The 17,088-nt window shown below is 37.9% G+C and overlaps 2 protein-coding genes across 3 annotated transcripts; one reads left to right on the top strand and one right to left on the bottom strand.

Annotated features, from left to right (window-relative positions):
• The first annotated feature begins 123 nt into the window (after positions 1 to 123).
• Positions 124 to 6,970, top strand: gtf2h3 (general transcription factor IIH, polypeptide 3). 2 transcript variants are annotated; one of them, XM_088412501.1, is made up of 13 exons: positions 124 to 521; positions 599 to 678; positions 752 to 858; positions 954 to 1,099; positions 1,871 to 1,933; positions 3,938 to 3,967; positions 4,034 to 4,062; positions 4,230 to 4,304; positions 4,403 to 4,456; positions 5,917 to 5,985; positions 6,069 to 6,204; positions 6,639 to 6,675; positions 6,760 to 6,970. In XM_088412501.1, the coding sequence occupies exons 1-13, from the start codon at positions 512 to 514 to the stop codon at positions 6,851 to 6,853; spliced, it is 930 nt and encodes a 309-aa protein (XP_088268627.1). In that variant the 5' UTR covers positions 124 to 511; the 3' UTR covers positions 6,854 to 6,970. The 2 variants fall into 2 exon arrangements, with proteins under 2 accessions (XP_088268627.1, XP_088268636.1); XM_088412510.1 differs by having other exon boundaries at positions 6,755 to 6,968.
• On the bottom strand, positions 6,960 to 9,244 carry psmd9 (proteasome 26S subunit, non-ATPase 9). The gene is made up of 6 exons (XM_088412519.1): positions 9,081 to 9,244; positions 8,903 to 9,002; positions 7,620 to 7,813; positions 7,446 to 7,547; positions 7,109 to 7,197; positions 6,960 to 7,034 (listed from the first exon to the last, which is right to left on the bottom strand). Exons 1-6 carry the CDS (start codon positions 9,222 to 9,224, stop codon positions 7,004 to 7,006), a joined length of 660 nt encoding a protein of 219 aa, XP_088268645.1. The 5' UTR covers positions 9,225 to 9,244; the 3' UTR covers positions 6,960 to 7,003.
• Between the last annotated feature and the right edge of the window lie 7,844 nt (positions 9,245 to 17,088).

Here is a 17,088-nt window from a genome sequence, read left to right as displayed (position 1 = left end):
TCTAGAGAAACAATTTTTGGTTAGTTATCACAACATTGTAATAAAGACCGTCATAAATACTTAACATTTTAATTTGAATTTGACAATGAGCTATGTTAATTATTTAACCGGCTTCATATTTAATGTCTGCACGACCATAAAGACTAGAATAAATTGCATTGAATAATCAAAAATAGCTATTTCATTACATTGATGTTTTAGGCCGTCACTGTTGGATTCACTCCAAAACTACAGCCGGATTGCACGTGCCGTTAATTCAAAAGTACTCCATTCACTAGGTGGCAGTAGAGTGTCATGTAAATCTATCAGAGCACAAAAAGGAAGAAAACGCAAACGTCATAACCCGCGACAAAATTTTTGCACTCAATGCAAGCATTTTTATACAATAGAATTGATTCTATATGTAGCATTAATATTTTTAGCCAATGGGCTTCCTCATTCATCGGTTTTAGTTGTCTTAGGTTGAATATGAACGGTAAACGGAGATAGAAGTTACCATTGAGCCGCCGTGATGGCATCAGGTTTGTTTTGTTTGGCCAAAAGAAAGAATTGCCGTTCCCCTGGTTTCTATTGACTGAGTTATTAATTGTTCACGCAGAGGAGGAAATCAGCTTGTTGGTCATCGTCGTGGACGTGAATCCGATTTGGTGGGGCCAGCAAGCCCAGCGTGAGCCGCAGGTACGAGACTCATATCAGCAAACATAACAATCCTGATGATATTCCTAATAAATGTGCTTTGGCGTGGCCCCAGTTCACGCTGTCCAAATGCATGGACGCTGTTATGGTGATGGCTAACTCTCACGTGGCCATGAGCAGGAACAACAAGCTGGCCGTCATCGCCAGCCACTGCCAAAACAGGTCACATACACACACTCTCTGTCTGTCTATCTTTTAATCTAGGTATGATTGAAAACAGCATATAAATATGCTTTCTATCACGCTTTTTGCTTCAGTCACTTCCTGTATCCCAGTCAGAGTCAGACAGACGGCGACGGGGGCACGTCAGACGAAGCGTGTTCCAGCGGCGACGGCAAGTATGAATTGCTGTCTGTCGCCAACGCCATCATCGCTGCCGGGATCAGAAACTTGATGTCCAACAGTAGGTCAATGTCACAACTAAATAATGTACGTGTTGTACCTATATTAACAAAAAGTAAGAAAAAAAAGTGTGACATAAAATAGCTCTTAAATATTAAATGCATTGCACTTGTTAAATTCAACTGAACTGAACTTAAAAGTTACACTATTAAATAATGACTGTGTAGTTTTAACATTTGTTCCATGAATCTTTGTGTGCCTGAGAGTCGATGTATCATGTTTCATATTCACTGCTGAGAAATTTGCTCTGACAAACCCCAAAATATTTGCCAAGCATTTTTGGATCAAAGTTTGATGATTATTTCAAAGATTTCCATGAAAAGAATGGTGTTTGGTCCCATTGTTTGCTGCCTTTGTCTTAATTATTCTCGCAGCAAATGAAATACCCTTTGGAAGGATCAATCTGAATGTATCAAGTTTGTACAAGCCGGTTTTTCGAGTGAAGATGTATGTGTATTAGGGTTCCCCAACTGGACTCACTCAGTCTTGCTACTTGGAAATTTATGACAAAAATTTGTTCTTGCAGCCGTTTTACCCATTGAGGAAAATTAGGTGGACATGTCTAATATGACGGGATACACAAAACATTACATCTGCATGGAATTATATCATTTTGGTTAAATGTAATGGCTTGCAGTTTGAACTCTAACTAGGAAATTTGCCAAAATGAGTCCTGAATTGCTCATAGTATCATTGGGCATATTAATTGTGAAAAAAGGATGCAGGTGACTTTAAACGATTTAATTTTATTCTATGTGTGTTTACTTTGCAGTTGAAGTGACAGGAGGTTCAACAGACACTTTGCTGGCCGGAGCTCTTGCCAAAGCTCTTTGCTGTATCCTTCCACTGTAATCTGCACAGTTGCAATCAGGACAATACAATACTAAGAATAATAATTTATGAAATATACCAGCATATACCTAAATTGTTTAATAATTTTGACAAAACACTAAAAAATTGACTACAGTTACATTATACTGCATATATACGTTGGAATGCATAAAAGCAGGCACAATAAAAGAAAATATGTGGCAAACTAGAAAATCTCAATGAAACAAAAAAGTCTTTGGAAAAAAGGCCAAAGACTCAAAATGTAATATAAACTAATAATTTTTACAAAATATATACTGTGAAACAAAATGATACAATGTAAGATATTAACATCAGGAATATGGATGGGACAACACATCAATTTCCCATGGGACGAGATGTCTCACGACTCTTCAGGACAAGATATGTGCTAAATAAGTTTCCAGGTGGCCTCAGGGACTTCAACAAACTATGAACTAATCAGTCAAATATATATATTAAAAAAAAATCACTTGTCAAATAAAATAAATTCAAGAAATTATATCAATGAATGTAAAAAAAATATTAATTATAAAATGCAAAGACATTTTTCTGACTGTAAAAATACTGTACTTTAAATAAAATCAGGCAATCACACCTAAGGACAATTTAGTATGTCCAATACACCTGCCATGCGTGTTTTTGGAGTGCCAGGAGAGAACATAAAACTTCACACAGGAAGGCCGGAGCGAAGTGGATTTGAACTCGGGTCCCGGAATTTTGAGGCGTCACCAAGCCGCCGAAAGTGTTAAGAACTTAATCCGTTCAGCGGCTACGCTCGTAACTTGAACTGCTCGTATGACGGGCAATCCAAACCTATGTTAATTAGTGAATGCGTGCAACGCGTGCAAAAACCTTAGGTAAAAACGTCACGACTTTATACACATATTAAAAATGAGTAACATAATCTACTGTACAGTTAAATTAAATAACATAAATATACAAAGGAAAAATGACATTTACCTTTGGGGCGACGTGACTTGAGCTGGGTGGAGGCGGAGGGGAACCAACCCGCAGAATTTATTGATTTATTTTCTTAAACGGGAACTTTTCTCAAAACTAGAACATATCACCGGCGATTTCCTTCTCTTTAATCCATAATAGAAGAAGCCTCTCAATTTTGTTGTCGATCGAGGTCCGTCCCCCGGCAAGGAAAGTCTTGCCCTTAGAAGATTGCCGAGCGGTTACGGCCATACTCACGAGCCATGCGTGCGCCTCCTTCGTATTTTTTTTTATTTTTTATTATCTCCTGCTTGGTTTCTATTGTCATCATCCTCTTACTTCCTTTACCGCCACTAGCACTTTTAGAAGCCGTGTCTAACAGATAAAGTTTGCAAAGTCTTAACAACATTCCTTCCTTCCGTTTTTGACTCATTTTCTCTCCTTCCTTCCGTCCCGACCAGCTGTGCCATCAAGCTAGATAAAGGCGTTCAGCCAATAGCATATCGGCATTTCTGTGATTGACGTGACGCCGGCCAATAGCATCTCCGTGAGTGAGACCGTGACTGACACCGTGACTGAGACAGTGACTGTGACATTGTAAGATCAATATCGTTTCGCGGTGCCGTGACAAGCTTTAACTACTGATTTTGATGACGTGGCAAGGCGAATGGTCTGTGCGTAAGTGGGGGACAAAAAACTCCGCGGACCACGCTCGTAAGTCGAAATGTTCGTAAAAGAGGGTGTTCGTAAACCGGGGGCCGACTGTATGTGTGTGTATATATATATATATATATATATATATATATATATATATATATATATATATATATATATATATATATATATATATATATATATATATATATATATATATGTATGTATGTATGTATGTATGTATGTATGTATGTATGTGTGTGTGCGCGCGTGTGTGTATGTATGTATGTATGTTAGTAATACAATTTCAGACATAAAAACGCATTTTGGATAATGACTTGAATACTGGTTCTTTTTCTTTTTCTCAGTAATCAATCTTAACAATTTAACTAAGATATAAACAGACTCTCAAAGGAACTTGAAGGTACTAGTTCTATTTTTTTTCCAACATTGTCTCGTATATGTAAAATTTCTTGTTTTGTTTTTTCAGTGGGACAGGAGGTCAAGTCTCGAATTTTGGTAAGTCCATTTAACAAATTTTGTGTGTGTGTGTGTGTGTGTGTGTGCGTGTGTGTGTGTGTGTGTGTGTGTGTGTGTGTGTGTGTGTGTAAACATTTAATATAGTGTCAAAATGAATCTTGTATTCACTGAAATCTGAATTCAATACCACAAATGTGCTGGATAAGGTGATAAAGGCAGCTGATGACTGCGCCCTGCAGTACATGAACTTCATGAACGTAATCTTTGCTGCCCAGAAGCAGGTAATAACAGGACTCATTTGTTGCTGAATATAGCCATGATTGATCATCTTACTATATATGTTCTAACACTTTTCAAATTCTTGATACTTTCAAAACAGAGCATCCTGATTGACGCGTGCGTGCTGGAGTCAGACTCTGGGCTTCTACAGCAAGTACTGTTTTATTTTTTTATCACACATACACACACTAGAGTTGAATGCTATGAACTCTTTCCTTATAATAGTACTGAAAGCAGAGGCACAAGTCAAATTATTAGGTACATTTGCATTATGTAACCAAATCCATATCAATGATGAAAATAGAAGAAAATGCTTAACTATTGCGGGAACATTATTTAGAGGCCACAGATTTTTTAATGAAAAGATTGTACAAAAAATGTGTAATTCAGGGGAAAAAACAAATTGGAAAAAAAATCTTAACATTTGAAAAATGGACAACTAAATAAAACAAAAATGAATAATACAAACACGAGACAAAAATAATGATGCAAGGCACCTCGGAGCTGCAATAATTGATGTGAACAGTACGTAACGTGCTCCTACTCAACATCAGGTTACTTCGCTCCTGTCATTCATGGGGGAGTTGGTGAGGTGAGAGTCTTCCTCCTCCACCAACGGGGGAAAGCGACACATCTCCAATTGACGTGTTGCCAAACATGTCACAACTATTTTTGTTCAATTTCAACATGTTTGAGGGATTTCACTCTGAGCAATAAGTGTTCCCAACATAACAGTAAGCGTATACTGCACTCGTCACCAAAGTAATGAACAAGCTACGACTCAACAGAACTCATAATTATCAGAGACATACGTTTAGCCCTTTGCATGTTGGTACATCGTCATATCAGTGCAAAGACGACGAGACTATAGGTAAAATTAAGTTCAGTGGGCATCTACGTTGGAGAGCGTGGTCTGTGTAACTAGGGCTGCACAATGAAGTGAATTTTAATCGCAATCACAATATTGGCTGCCACAATTAATTAAGCTGATCCTCTGCGATTTTAACATTTAAAAAGCCGTCTACATGTGAAATCAAGCACCTTGTCATTCTACCACCAGGGGGCAATGTTTCCCACATGTTTGCATGTCAAAAGCTTATGCTTTTCTTACCCTAATATATTTACCAGTGTGAAATGGTGTTGAGTTGCCCACCTGATTCCTAATATACACCGTGCTAGCTGTCAATTGAGATCCATTTTGAAAAACTGGCAAAGAATTGGGAAAAAATTTGGATTGAAAGGACAGAAAAGGACATTTTGACTGCTAATGAATTAAAGTTTGCTTAAAAGTAAACAATGTGCTTGGTTCTAGGTAGGCTTAGGCTTCTTTTATTTCATTGGTTTGCACACAGCAAGTAGGTTTTTTTTTTTTTAACTTATTTCATTGGTTTGCACTCAGCAAGTAAGTTTTTTTTTTTTTTTAAACACTATACTGTATATGTTTTCCTTGTGCCCTGAGTGTGAGAGAGCAGGGCACAATTGCGCACATTTGAGGGAACAGTGGTCACTGCTTAATACTGTCGTAACAATAACAAAGTATGTTTGCAGTAATTGAAAAGTTAAATGGTAAGGGAAGACCCGATTGTAATTCCAATTGCTGTTCCAAACCGACAGGCCTGTGATATAACTGGAGGCTTGTATCTGAAAATCCCCCAGAAGGCGGCCTTGGCTCAGTATCTTCTGGTGAGTGCTGCCACGCATTTCTTCAACACGTATATTGCTTAATGGCTTGGAGGTGCTGAAAGAGTTTGCATGACTGGGCACAGTGGGTGTTCCTGCCTGACAGCGAGCAACGTTCACAGCTGGTGCTGCCGCCGCCGGCCCACGTAGACTACAGGGCCGCGTGTTTCTGCCACCGAAACCTCATCCAGATAGGTTACGTTTGCTCAGTCTGCCTGTCCAGTAAGTACTTGTGTTTGAAGCCGACAACACCCCCCCTCCCCGTGCAATAAAAAAAAAAAAAAAAAACACCTCATTTAAAACATTTGATATTGAAGTACTATGTCCTGTACATCATTCGAAATCCATAGTTTTAGGCCTATTCATGTTGCAGTATAAAGCAGCATATGATCTGGTCTAAGCGCAACAAATTCATGCCTGCCATCTAGTGATGAATGGCGATATTAAAGCTCAGTGTAGAACTACAACGATGCGCATTTGCAATTTGGCAATGAGAAAAATCTTTAATGAAAACAATAGTGTCTTTTAAAAGGAGGAAAAACGTAGACATAAAATCTAGTAATAAATATTGAATCAAACAGCATTTTTTATAGTCAAGTTTAAGGAGGTCATATTAGTATCCACTTAAACGTATGCATTATCTTTCTCCACCACAGTATTCTGCAACTTTAGCCCCATCTGTACAACCTGCGAGTGAGTATCTTGTTCTTTTCTTAAATCACATTTATACCTGAATGTTTTTGTATTCAATATGTGTATATGTCTTGTGTAGGACAGCTTTCAAAATTCAACTCCCACAAATGGTCAAAGGCAAAAAGAAGAAACCCAAAGCATCATGATTATTTTTGTATTACTTCCACAGCCTAATTGATCATGTATAAAATGATTGTTTAGCCCTTTGATATTTTTTATTTTGAATGATTTTCCAGTGATGACTTTTGAAATGCCAAAACTAAAATAAATAATTAAAAAAACGGTCAGAATTTGAAATGGTGTTTATTTGAATGGCAGTCATTGAAGCTCACGGTGGCGGCATGGGGACAATCTTACACCTGGCAAGAAAACAAGGAGAATGATGTGTGGCCAATCATATTGTATGAATACATCTGTGTTGTAATGGACTGACCCCATCAGACCCTGGCCGGACCACCGTTGTGGCATCAAGATCACATGGGCTTTCTGACCCCCGCGGACCACCGTCACTCGCAGCGGCTTCTACCAGAAAAAAAAACAAAGGAAAAAAAAAGGTTGCGCGTTTATAATAACTGCCTGCAGAAGGCAGTGACCATTTTATTGTGTATTTTTTATGAGGGTGTGAAGGGTGAGCATCTCGAATCCTTCACTGCCAGGTAATTAAAATGAATCTTGGAAGTGAATAAGAATGGGGTGATGTCAGCATGTTGGGTGGACATGGCATATTAAGTCAGCCATTTTAGCATCTTGACATCCATCTGATGTCTTACCCCTTCACTGTGCTGCACTACAGAGGCAATGTTGTGGAGGCTCTGAAAGTTGCCAGTGTTCACTGAACCAAACTCGACAACTTCATCTCCCACCCTGAGGCCCTTTAAAAAAAAAAAAAAAATCGGTCAAAAAAAAGGCATTCGCGTAAAGCCAAAAGGTCTCGTGTCACTCACCGCTGCGGAAGCAGGAGAACCCTGCGTAACGGCATCCACGCGTGCAAAGGCAGGCGGGAGTGTCTCCTGCTGCTCCATAGCCTCCTCCAGAGCCTCTGTCTGGTCCTGTCGCCGTTTGGCTTTCTCCCGAGCGTGCAGCGTGTGCAATGCGTTCTCAATCTCCACCATGATGGCCTTGTGGTCATTCTGCAGGCCTGCCACAGCACTTTGTTTCAGCTTTATTATACGAAGCCAAACTGCTTTACGCCTGCATGACAGTTACGAATGTTGTTTCTGTGCATGACAGTTAGGAATGTTTACAGTGTTTCTGAATGTTTCTGTATTTAAGCTTATTGTTCAGTATTTTTGTAAAATATTTCTAGTATTTAAACATTGTCATGCTAAGAATGTATTTTTGATATCATGATGTAGTTGTCAAAACATTTCATCTAATTTCTTTCACTTCATCTAATATCCAGAATGAAGTGAATATTCAGAGTAGGAATAGTTAGCATGTCCCCCTCATAGTTCAGAGGTCCCGGATTCAATTCCACCTTGCCCCAGTGGGGTTTGCATGTTCTCATCAAGCACTCAGACACACTTCAAAAACATGCATGGAAGGTATACAGTACTGGACAGTCTAAATTGCTCTTAGGTGTGATTGTGAATGGTTGTCTTTGAGTACACTGCAACTGGCTGGCAACAAGTCCAGGGTGTGAGAAATTTAGTGAGGATAAGCGGTTAAAGGTGATGGATGTGTGTGATTTCAATCCACGTTGTATTTAAATCTTACTTCTAATATTTTTAGTACAATTTCTCCCACTGTTTTTCTCAGATATCTGCGTTTTCATCACATTATTACTTTCCTTTCTAAACACAGTACTGTGTTTTTACAACTTACTTAAATGTACTTTATTCACAGCATTGTTCTAATATTTCAGCATATTTGTCCAGGTTTGTTTTATTGAATTGACATTTTTCAGCGAACATTTTGGCAATTCTTACATTTTTCAATATCTTTATCATTACATATTTTGCTACATTTTTTGGTCATGTATTCTTGGTAAAATTCGGATGTCAATTTTTCTCCAGAACTTAATTTTAAATTTTGTCCATTTTAAAATGAACACTTCTGCATTTGTAGCGTTTTGATGTTGCAGTGCAATTGCCCCCGTTATCTGTGATCATTTTGTTTACAAATGATCTCGTTTTAGGTGGAGCTAGCTAAATGACGTGCCCGGTGAGCGTCAGTTGTGGAAAAGGCTAGGGAAAAAAAAAAGAAGAAAACGCCGAGCTTTACTCACATGAAATATTATGTCTTGCCGTTCTTATCTGGTACAAATTGACGTCGGCTCTCGGATAACCTTCGGCATCCACTAAGGGACCATGAATTCCAACGCCTTGCTGTAAAAACAAAAACTTTAGCAAAAACACAAATACCACAAAACCTCAGCGACTTGTCAATTATATCCAACAACTCACATCTTCCAGGACGTCATAGTATGCTTTAATCTGCTCTTCAATGTCATCTTTCTTTTTAATAAGGTTTTTAACATCATCCATGGAGGTTTCCGAATTGTTTTCGTCTGTCATCTTCATGGTGACTTCCTGGTTGTGTAACAGCATACTTGTGTCCGGGTGGATTTTGTATTCAAGGTGGAACGTTGTTTTTTTCCTTAAAGTGCAACTTTGTGTGCGTGCGTGCGTGTGTGCTACACTCCTTTTTTTTTTAAAAAAATTGACACATTATTTTAACAATTCTCAATAAACATTTCTTGTCAGTACAATACAGAAGAACAACGCAACAGAACCTAAAACAATAACACAGATAAGTACAAACAATCAGAATTCCAGATAATCGTAACATCCATAAAATGAAAGCATATTATTGACAGGTATGAGGTATGACTCAGATCCTTTAACATCAATAGCTCTAGGCCACCAGAAATGAGATCTTTTTTCAAGTAATGGTGCTTGTTTTTCCCACACAAAGTTTGTCAACATGTCATCAATGTTTTTAGATGTCGAGTCTTGTACATTCAGAGACAAATCAGGGTAAACAAACCGAAATCCCTTCAGCCTTGGATATGATGAGCACTTTACCTAACAATGAATGATCCCTTCGAAGCCACAAATAAAAATAGTTTTTGCTTTCTTTAGTTTTATTGAAAAAATTATTATGCTGGTAATCTTTAACATTTTTACCAATATAAATGCCAGGGTAAATGACTGTGTTACACCAAACTGTGTCCAGTTGGATTTGTCTGTGACGTCAACTTGGCGACTCTTTTGCTAAATTTGGCAAATTTCCAACGCCTCTGTGAGTATTTTCGTCAAAAGCGGCTGGTGACAAATTGTGGGACTTCCTTGCATTAGTATTATTATTAAATTGCTGTTTGTTTAAAAGAAAAAAAACAGAAGAAAGTTCATTTCAAGTTCTAAACATATTTACGATTTTTTGCTCAACTTTTGCCTCAAGACCTCTCATACAGCCTCAATTACAATTACATGCAAATGGCCGATTATGCTACTCTGTTAGAGCTTTTTTTATTACTGGTGGGAACCTTTTATTACAACACATGCATGCACATGCGCATGCCTAAACACACATTGGCTCTGTAATGGGGACATCTCGTTGACATGTTGCATTTCTTAGCCCCTAACCTTGATTATTACATCAGATTACCTAACCCTAAATTTACCACATCGAGGCATGGTGGGGAGAGGTGTAGGCATATGGTAGACTGTGGACTCAAAATGAAGGGGCAAGTTGCTCTCAAACAATAATCCTTTAATGTGAGGAGGGTGGACAAAATAAACAGTTGCCAAACCTAACCACGGTAACAAATCAAAAACCAGGAATCATATTTTACAAAAGACTTTGAGACAGGACTCGGAAAAACTGTCAGGAAAACAAGAAAAAAATAGGGGAAAGTGACAGAAACAAACGACAGAAACAACAATATTTTGACAACGGCAAGATTGACTATGATCGACAAGTAGAGGCAATCAACCTAACAGAGGAAAATGGATCATAAACTAACATGAACATGAACAAAAGACCAAAAACACCCAGAATGCGAAAGGACAAATCAAAGCTCAACAAAAACCCCAAACAGAAAGAAGCGAAACCCCACACTAATCAAAAGACAAACAAAAAACACCCCATAACATAACAAAACAATACCTTACCCCAACGGTGTTCCCATGTGAAGTGTTATTGTGATAAAATAAGGATTGGCATCTTTTTTTTTCAGGCACTTTGATGCACTTGGGTTTAACTTCTGTGTAAATGCTGTAAAAAAGTATTTAACAGTTGTTTAAAGATTTGCTATATTGCTTTTCCTTTGTGTCAGTGTTAAAAAAGATACCATTTTAGGTATGCTTGTACAATTTTTATGGATAATAATCTTATTTATGGTCAGCGTGGCAAGTGTGTGTGTGTGTGTGTGTGTGTGTGTGTGGGGGGGGGGGGGGGGGGGGGGGGGGGGGGCTTTACAAAATGTAATTGAGAAGTACCTCCCCTAACCTCAACCACTATCCAGTTCAAACCAATTTTCTCAACCAGCCCCTGCTTGAAAATGATCGTAATCATTTGAATCAGGTGTGTTTGAGAGAAAAAAATGGAAAACATGCAGGACACGACGATTGGAATTACCCACCCCTGAATAGCTTAGTTTCTTTAAATATTGTGTGTGCGTGTATTCGTGTTCATGTGCGTGTGTGTGTGTGTGTGTGTGTGTGTATGTGTGATGTAATATAATCAAACATAGCTCAATAGAATATTCCACTGGGCAGCATGGAGTGTCTGCCAAATCAAACAGGGTGTAAAGCAGAGATGTGTAAGGCAGATCGGAGATGTAGGTTAATTAGCTGCTATTTAGCTGCTTACGTCACAAGTAGTTCTAAATTAGACAAGCTTTTATAATACCACGCTCTCCGATGGACTGATCATGTCTTGAATTAATTAGAATATCATCACAAATGCTGAATGATTTACTCCAGAAAACGTAAGAAAAAGTCCATGAACGTCATGTAACAAGTTACATTCATACTCACAGTCACACCCACAGACACTTTAATCTCCAATTAAACTGCCATATATGTGTCTGAAATATGAAATGAATAATTTACATATGACTAACATGACTATTTCATTTCAGGTGTTACAAATCCAATTCCCATGAAGTTGAGACAATGTGTAAAATGGTAATAAAAACAGATAAAAAATATATTTGCAAAAATTCTTCAACCTATATTCAACTGGATACAGCATGTGTAATGGAAACTCAAATGAAAAGACACATTTGTTTTCCAGACCTTTTATTGAGCTGAACTCAATTCTAAAAATTCCACAACACATGATAGACATATTTGATGACATGGTATTTAATGTTTAAACACTATTGTTGTTTGCAAATATTCACTCGTTTTAGAAATGATTCCTGCACTGTGTTCCAATAAATTTGGGACAGGGGCATGGTCACCACCGTGTGACATCACCTTCCTTCTCTAAGCATTTGGGTGCTGAGTTATATTATTAGAATTTAAATATACACAACTGAATATATTTACAAAAAAATGAGATACAAACTAACAATGTTAAACATCTCCCCCAACACTATTCTGCTGTGGCTCACTTATTCTGTTAACATTCCCCTATGATATACTTGCCTTTTATCTCATGGGTAATTCCACACAAACACAAGATTTGTGTTTTTTAGGACACACAACTACACAATGTACAAACATACAAAAAAAAGTAAGACAGTAATCCTTTGCACAAAAGATTAGGGGGCACAGTGAATTTCTGAGAAAGCATTTCTTCATAAGAACGAGAGATTTGGGACACAGTGGATTGTGAGCTGCCAAACGTCTTTGAGGGAACACAATTTGACAGTGACTGCTAGATTAGTTACAGTGTTTTACTGTACTGTAAATTTCTAATCAATAAACAAACAAACAAAAAAACAGAAAAAATAACGAGGTACATCTAATGGAATCCTGAAAAAAATATTATAACAAAAAACAAATCAACAAATTAAATGTATGCACTGCTTGTACAAATAGCTTTGAAAATTAAATGCATATAAATCATTTTATATAATTAAATGCATATAAATCATTTTATACAAATAAATGCATATAAATAGGTCATGTAAGAACTTTTTTGTACCGCAACCGTTGTCAAGCCACACACATTTGATTGGCCACGGTGCAAATTCACCATTTCTATCTAAAAAGTTTGAAAAAATATAATGTGAGCATCGCTTCTAAGATGACATAAAAAAATTACTGAATGAAGGATACACTAAAACTACACCCCAAATCCTTTTGCCAACACTGAATGCTAAACCGTAATTGTAATTTGACCCGATTTGTAAATCTAATCCCAATCTTTGCTCAATCTATGATCTAATGCCAATAATATACTGTATATTGTCTGTCTAAGACAGAGACATAGACATAAAGACGGGCAGAACAATTTAAAGCAAGCACGCAAACAAAAATCAACTGACATCAAACATAACAAAAAAAACCAAAACATAACAAAACCAAAAAAAGCCAAACTCAATCTGGAGTGTCCAATATACTTACTCTGAATGTGGGAACACACCACAGTACTCAGAGAAAAAACACATGGGCACGGGGACAACATGCGAATCCCACACATGTATGCCAGAGCAAGAATCGAGCCTATGACCTTCGAATGCTGTAACTAGTCTTCTACTGTGCTGCCTCAAGTCAGGATTTTTGGAGAAAAATGTCGTAATTTTGTAACCAAAAATCATGATCTTGAGGAGAAAAAGGAATAAAAGTCTCAACTTTATTCTTGTCATGCTACATCTATGCCACAAGCCCCCAACTTAGCACAACAAAATACGTACTATACAACATATGTAGGGCAGAAAAATGAAAATCGTCTTCCACCGCAGGCCAGAGGGTACAATAAATCTCCTTTTGCTATTCATTTATCAGCCTTGTTTTCACTTATTTGTTATCATCATCATTTTCGTATTCATGCATTTTTTGACATTTGTTTGGCAGGTAAGTGAGATTTTGTCCTGCAAAATGCACAAGTTGTCACTATAATGGTTGGAAAACGCTGTCAATGAGTGATGGGGTGGTATCATGAAAAGTGATGGGTCCGATATTGACTGAAAACTCATTCAATTTACGGGAGTGTATGCTTTGACCTGCATTTTCATCTGCTGTATAACCTACATTCCCACTGGCTTAGATAACCCAACACACACATACACACACGCGTGCACACGTACACAAAATAAAAGAGGCTTAAGACTCTTTACATTACACGTTGAGCCCTAAAGCTCCATTCTCTATATTACACCATTTCCTGTTTCACCTGACCACATGTCCGGATGTCTCATGAGATTTCAGCATAGCCCTGAAAGGAATGAAAAGTGCTTATCTTTTGCTTTACTTGATTTTTTTCTGGTGTGATACCGCTACCAAACTGTGCCAGTGATTGCCAACTATAGGTGGTGAATGGTCTCTCACTTCTGAAACGCTTGTCAACCTTAGGTACACAAAGCACTTTACACTGACTACTCATTTACCTTCTGAAGATGCAGTATCAGGGGTTTCAGTATGTTCACCAAGGATAGTTTGACGTGGTCAACAGGGTTTAGAGATTGGGCAACGACTGAGCTATGCCACCCAGTATAGAAAATTAAATTTTGTTTTTATGGTTTGTGGCATGGTGGATGATTGGTTAGTCATTGCAGGGGTCACGGGTTTGCCTCTGCCCCCGGGCTTTCTGTGTGGCGTTTGCATGTTTTCCTTGTGCCTATGTGGATTTTCCCCTAGTCCTCCGGTTTCCCTCCACGTTCCAAAAACCTGCAAGGTAGGCACAGTGAGCACTCTAAATTGTCCTTCGGTGTGATTGGCTGTTTGTCCCTGTGTGCCCTGCGAATGGCTGGCAACCAGTTCAGGGTGTAGCTCACCTACAGCCCAAAGACGGCTGTTTTTTTCTTACATCATTTGCAAGACTTAAGTTTTTTTCAGGTGAATGTTGTCGATGAGTTTGAAATGGTATTTATGAATTTTTGGGAGCATTGCTTGAGAAATATTTAAGATTGAAACTCTTGAAATTTGCCGAAAATTAGGGTGGGCAGTAGTAGTACAACAAAAAATAGTTTTGTTTTTTTTTCCAAAACATTCGAATGCATCAAAATGAACCAAATCTAATCATTTTGAAATATCTTGGGATAGATATCGCACAAGTGACTCGAATGTTACAGCATCGTACACTCTGAAAATGAGCCACACCATGCTGATTTGAATCATACTCCCGCTAAGTTGAACCAAATCGAATCGCTCCCCATTCAAATCAAACTGAACTAGTATAATTTTGTACCCCGCATTTCAAAAATTGTATCAAATCATTTTTTTTTGGAGAGATGCACATACCTAGTAGACATCAAGCACCCTGAATAGAATAGAATAGAATAGAATAGAATAGAATATCTGATAACCAACAAAATCAGGAGCGCTGATCTGATTGGTACATATTAAATAAATATGAACAGTAAGTAGAATGAATATCATCGTATGACCGGCATAGTTTCAGGGAGTGTGTTCTCGAACGATGATATATTTATTTAAACACAGACCAAATCTCCACTCCGTATTAACAATAAAATAGTTTGAAGCATGACAGTAGGAACATCTGATGGGACGCTGCCCTAAACGTAGTGTCACAGGTGATAATGGTGACGGCTTTGTTCTTTATATCTTTGAGGAGCCGCTTGTTGCTCAGCAGAGTTCACAGGGGTCAATCAAACTTGTTCCAATAAGCCAATGAAAAGCAATAGACTTTATCAGTCGTGTTTGCTAGGCTGTTGCATAATAAGCTAGAATGAGGGCTGACTAGTTTTCCGCCATTTGACTTTTGTGATACAGTGGCTCTCTTCTCTGACAGGTCCCTGTATCGATTCCCTGCAGGCTGCTTGTCCCGCTCCCATTGCTCAATAGTAATTAGTCTCCTGACACTGCGGGACAAAAGGCCAGCGCTGCATACTCTAATGCCTGAAGTGGACATTCACACCAGCAGAGATCAGCCGCTCCCTCATGTTAATCGACTCATTGACGTGTGAAATGCTGACCCCCTTTGTCCACGCCGTCAAGTTGACACCATTGGCCACTTTTTTCCGTCGACAGAAGGTCATCGGCAGTCACATGAGCTGGATACAGTGAAGGGTTAGGTGTAATATTAGACAACGTCGATTTCTTCGGCAGAAGCGGGAAATTCAGGTCCGGAATGTAAAAAGTCTGCCACAGTTATGGCTTCAGCTTCATGTTCTTCTGCTCAAGCGGAGCTCAGCATCCATGAAGACACCACTACATCTTCTTGTGTTGTCACCTCAACTGCACTTATTTTGGCCAGTGAATACAATAAGTTGAAGCATTTCCATTTGAACAACAAAGTAATATAGGAATAGCAATAAGAACACAACACATATACAAATATGCAAAGCATTCCGGAATGCCTTTCTACAGGCAAAGGACTAACGTCATTCCAGTAACCAATGGGCACATCTTAAAGTGACAAGCTCACTCTGATTGGTTCTTAGACAAGAAACACAAGAATAAACTTTTTAAATTCACTAATCAATGGCATTATTTAGTAAATTCAAGCGCAGCAATACCTTGCTTTTTACTTATCGTCTATATGACAGATGACATTTAGACAAATGACAGTTTTTATTGATGTTGCACCAACGGCTGACTATTGGTGGACCAAGGAAAAATGTGAAAAGCCCACTTCTGTATGAAATGTGAAAAAAAATTGGAAGTAAAACTGTTTTTCCTATAAAAACCCTTCAAATAAAAAAAAAGCCAGACACACTTTTTCATAATACGATACATTTCATAACAAAAAATGTTTTGTTTGATTACAACTATTTCATTTCTTGTAGGGTATGACTTTTTCCTTGCAAAATAAAGCTTTTCTATTATCTAAAAAAACTTGTTTATTCTAATAAGATTATGACTATCTGATAAAATCTGACAAAATTCCACATATTAAATGAGTTTTTTGAAACATAAACTTTTAAAATGCCATCTCAGATTTATATCAAAACATTTATTATATTTTGAGATTTCTTGTCATATTTACACTTGATTTGATCTATGCTTATAATGGTACTTTCATCCTAATTGTGCTTTATATTGTGATTTTCTTTGCACATTGGCTCGCCTGTTTTTGGAGAGGCATTTCGGGGTCTGCTTACCAAATATGGTTTGTTGACCGGTTAAAAGTGTGCCAATACATGCTATAATCTTGCAATTTTTGGCAAATATTATCTGTGAACACTAATCTTTAGATAATGTGCATTGCACATACAGTATCTGTGACGTAAAGGTAAATACTTGTGGCCGGCGAATAAATAATCCCTGGACACATCTGCCATGTGTTGAGTGATGAAGTACACATACATGTTCATATGTATGCACATACACATAA

The sequence above is a fragment of the Hippichthys cyanospilos genome, chromosome 1, assembly GCF_059441005.1.
Source record: "Hippichthys cyanospilos isolate Australia breed blue-spotted pipefish chromosome 1, RoL_Hcya_1.0, whole genome shotgun sequence".
NCBI lineage: Eukaryota > Metazoa > Chordata > Actinopteri > Syngnathiformes > Syngnathidae > Hippichthys > Hippichthys cyanospilos.
The sequence above is the reverse complement of the archived record's forward strand: the minus strand, read 5'-3'. Positions and strand labels throughout refer to the sequence as shown.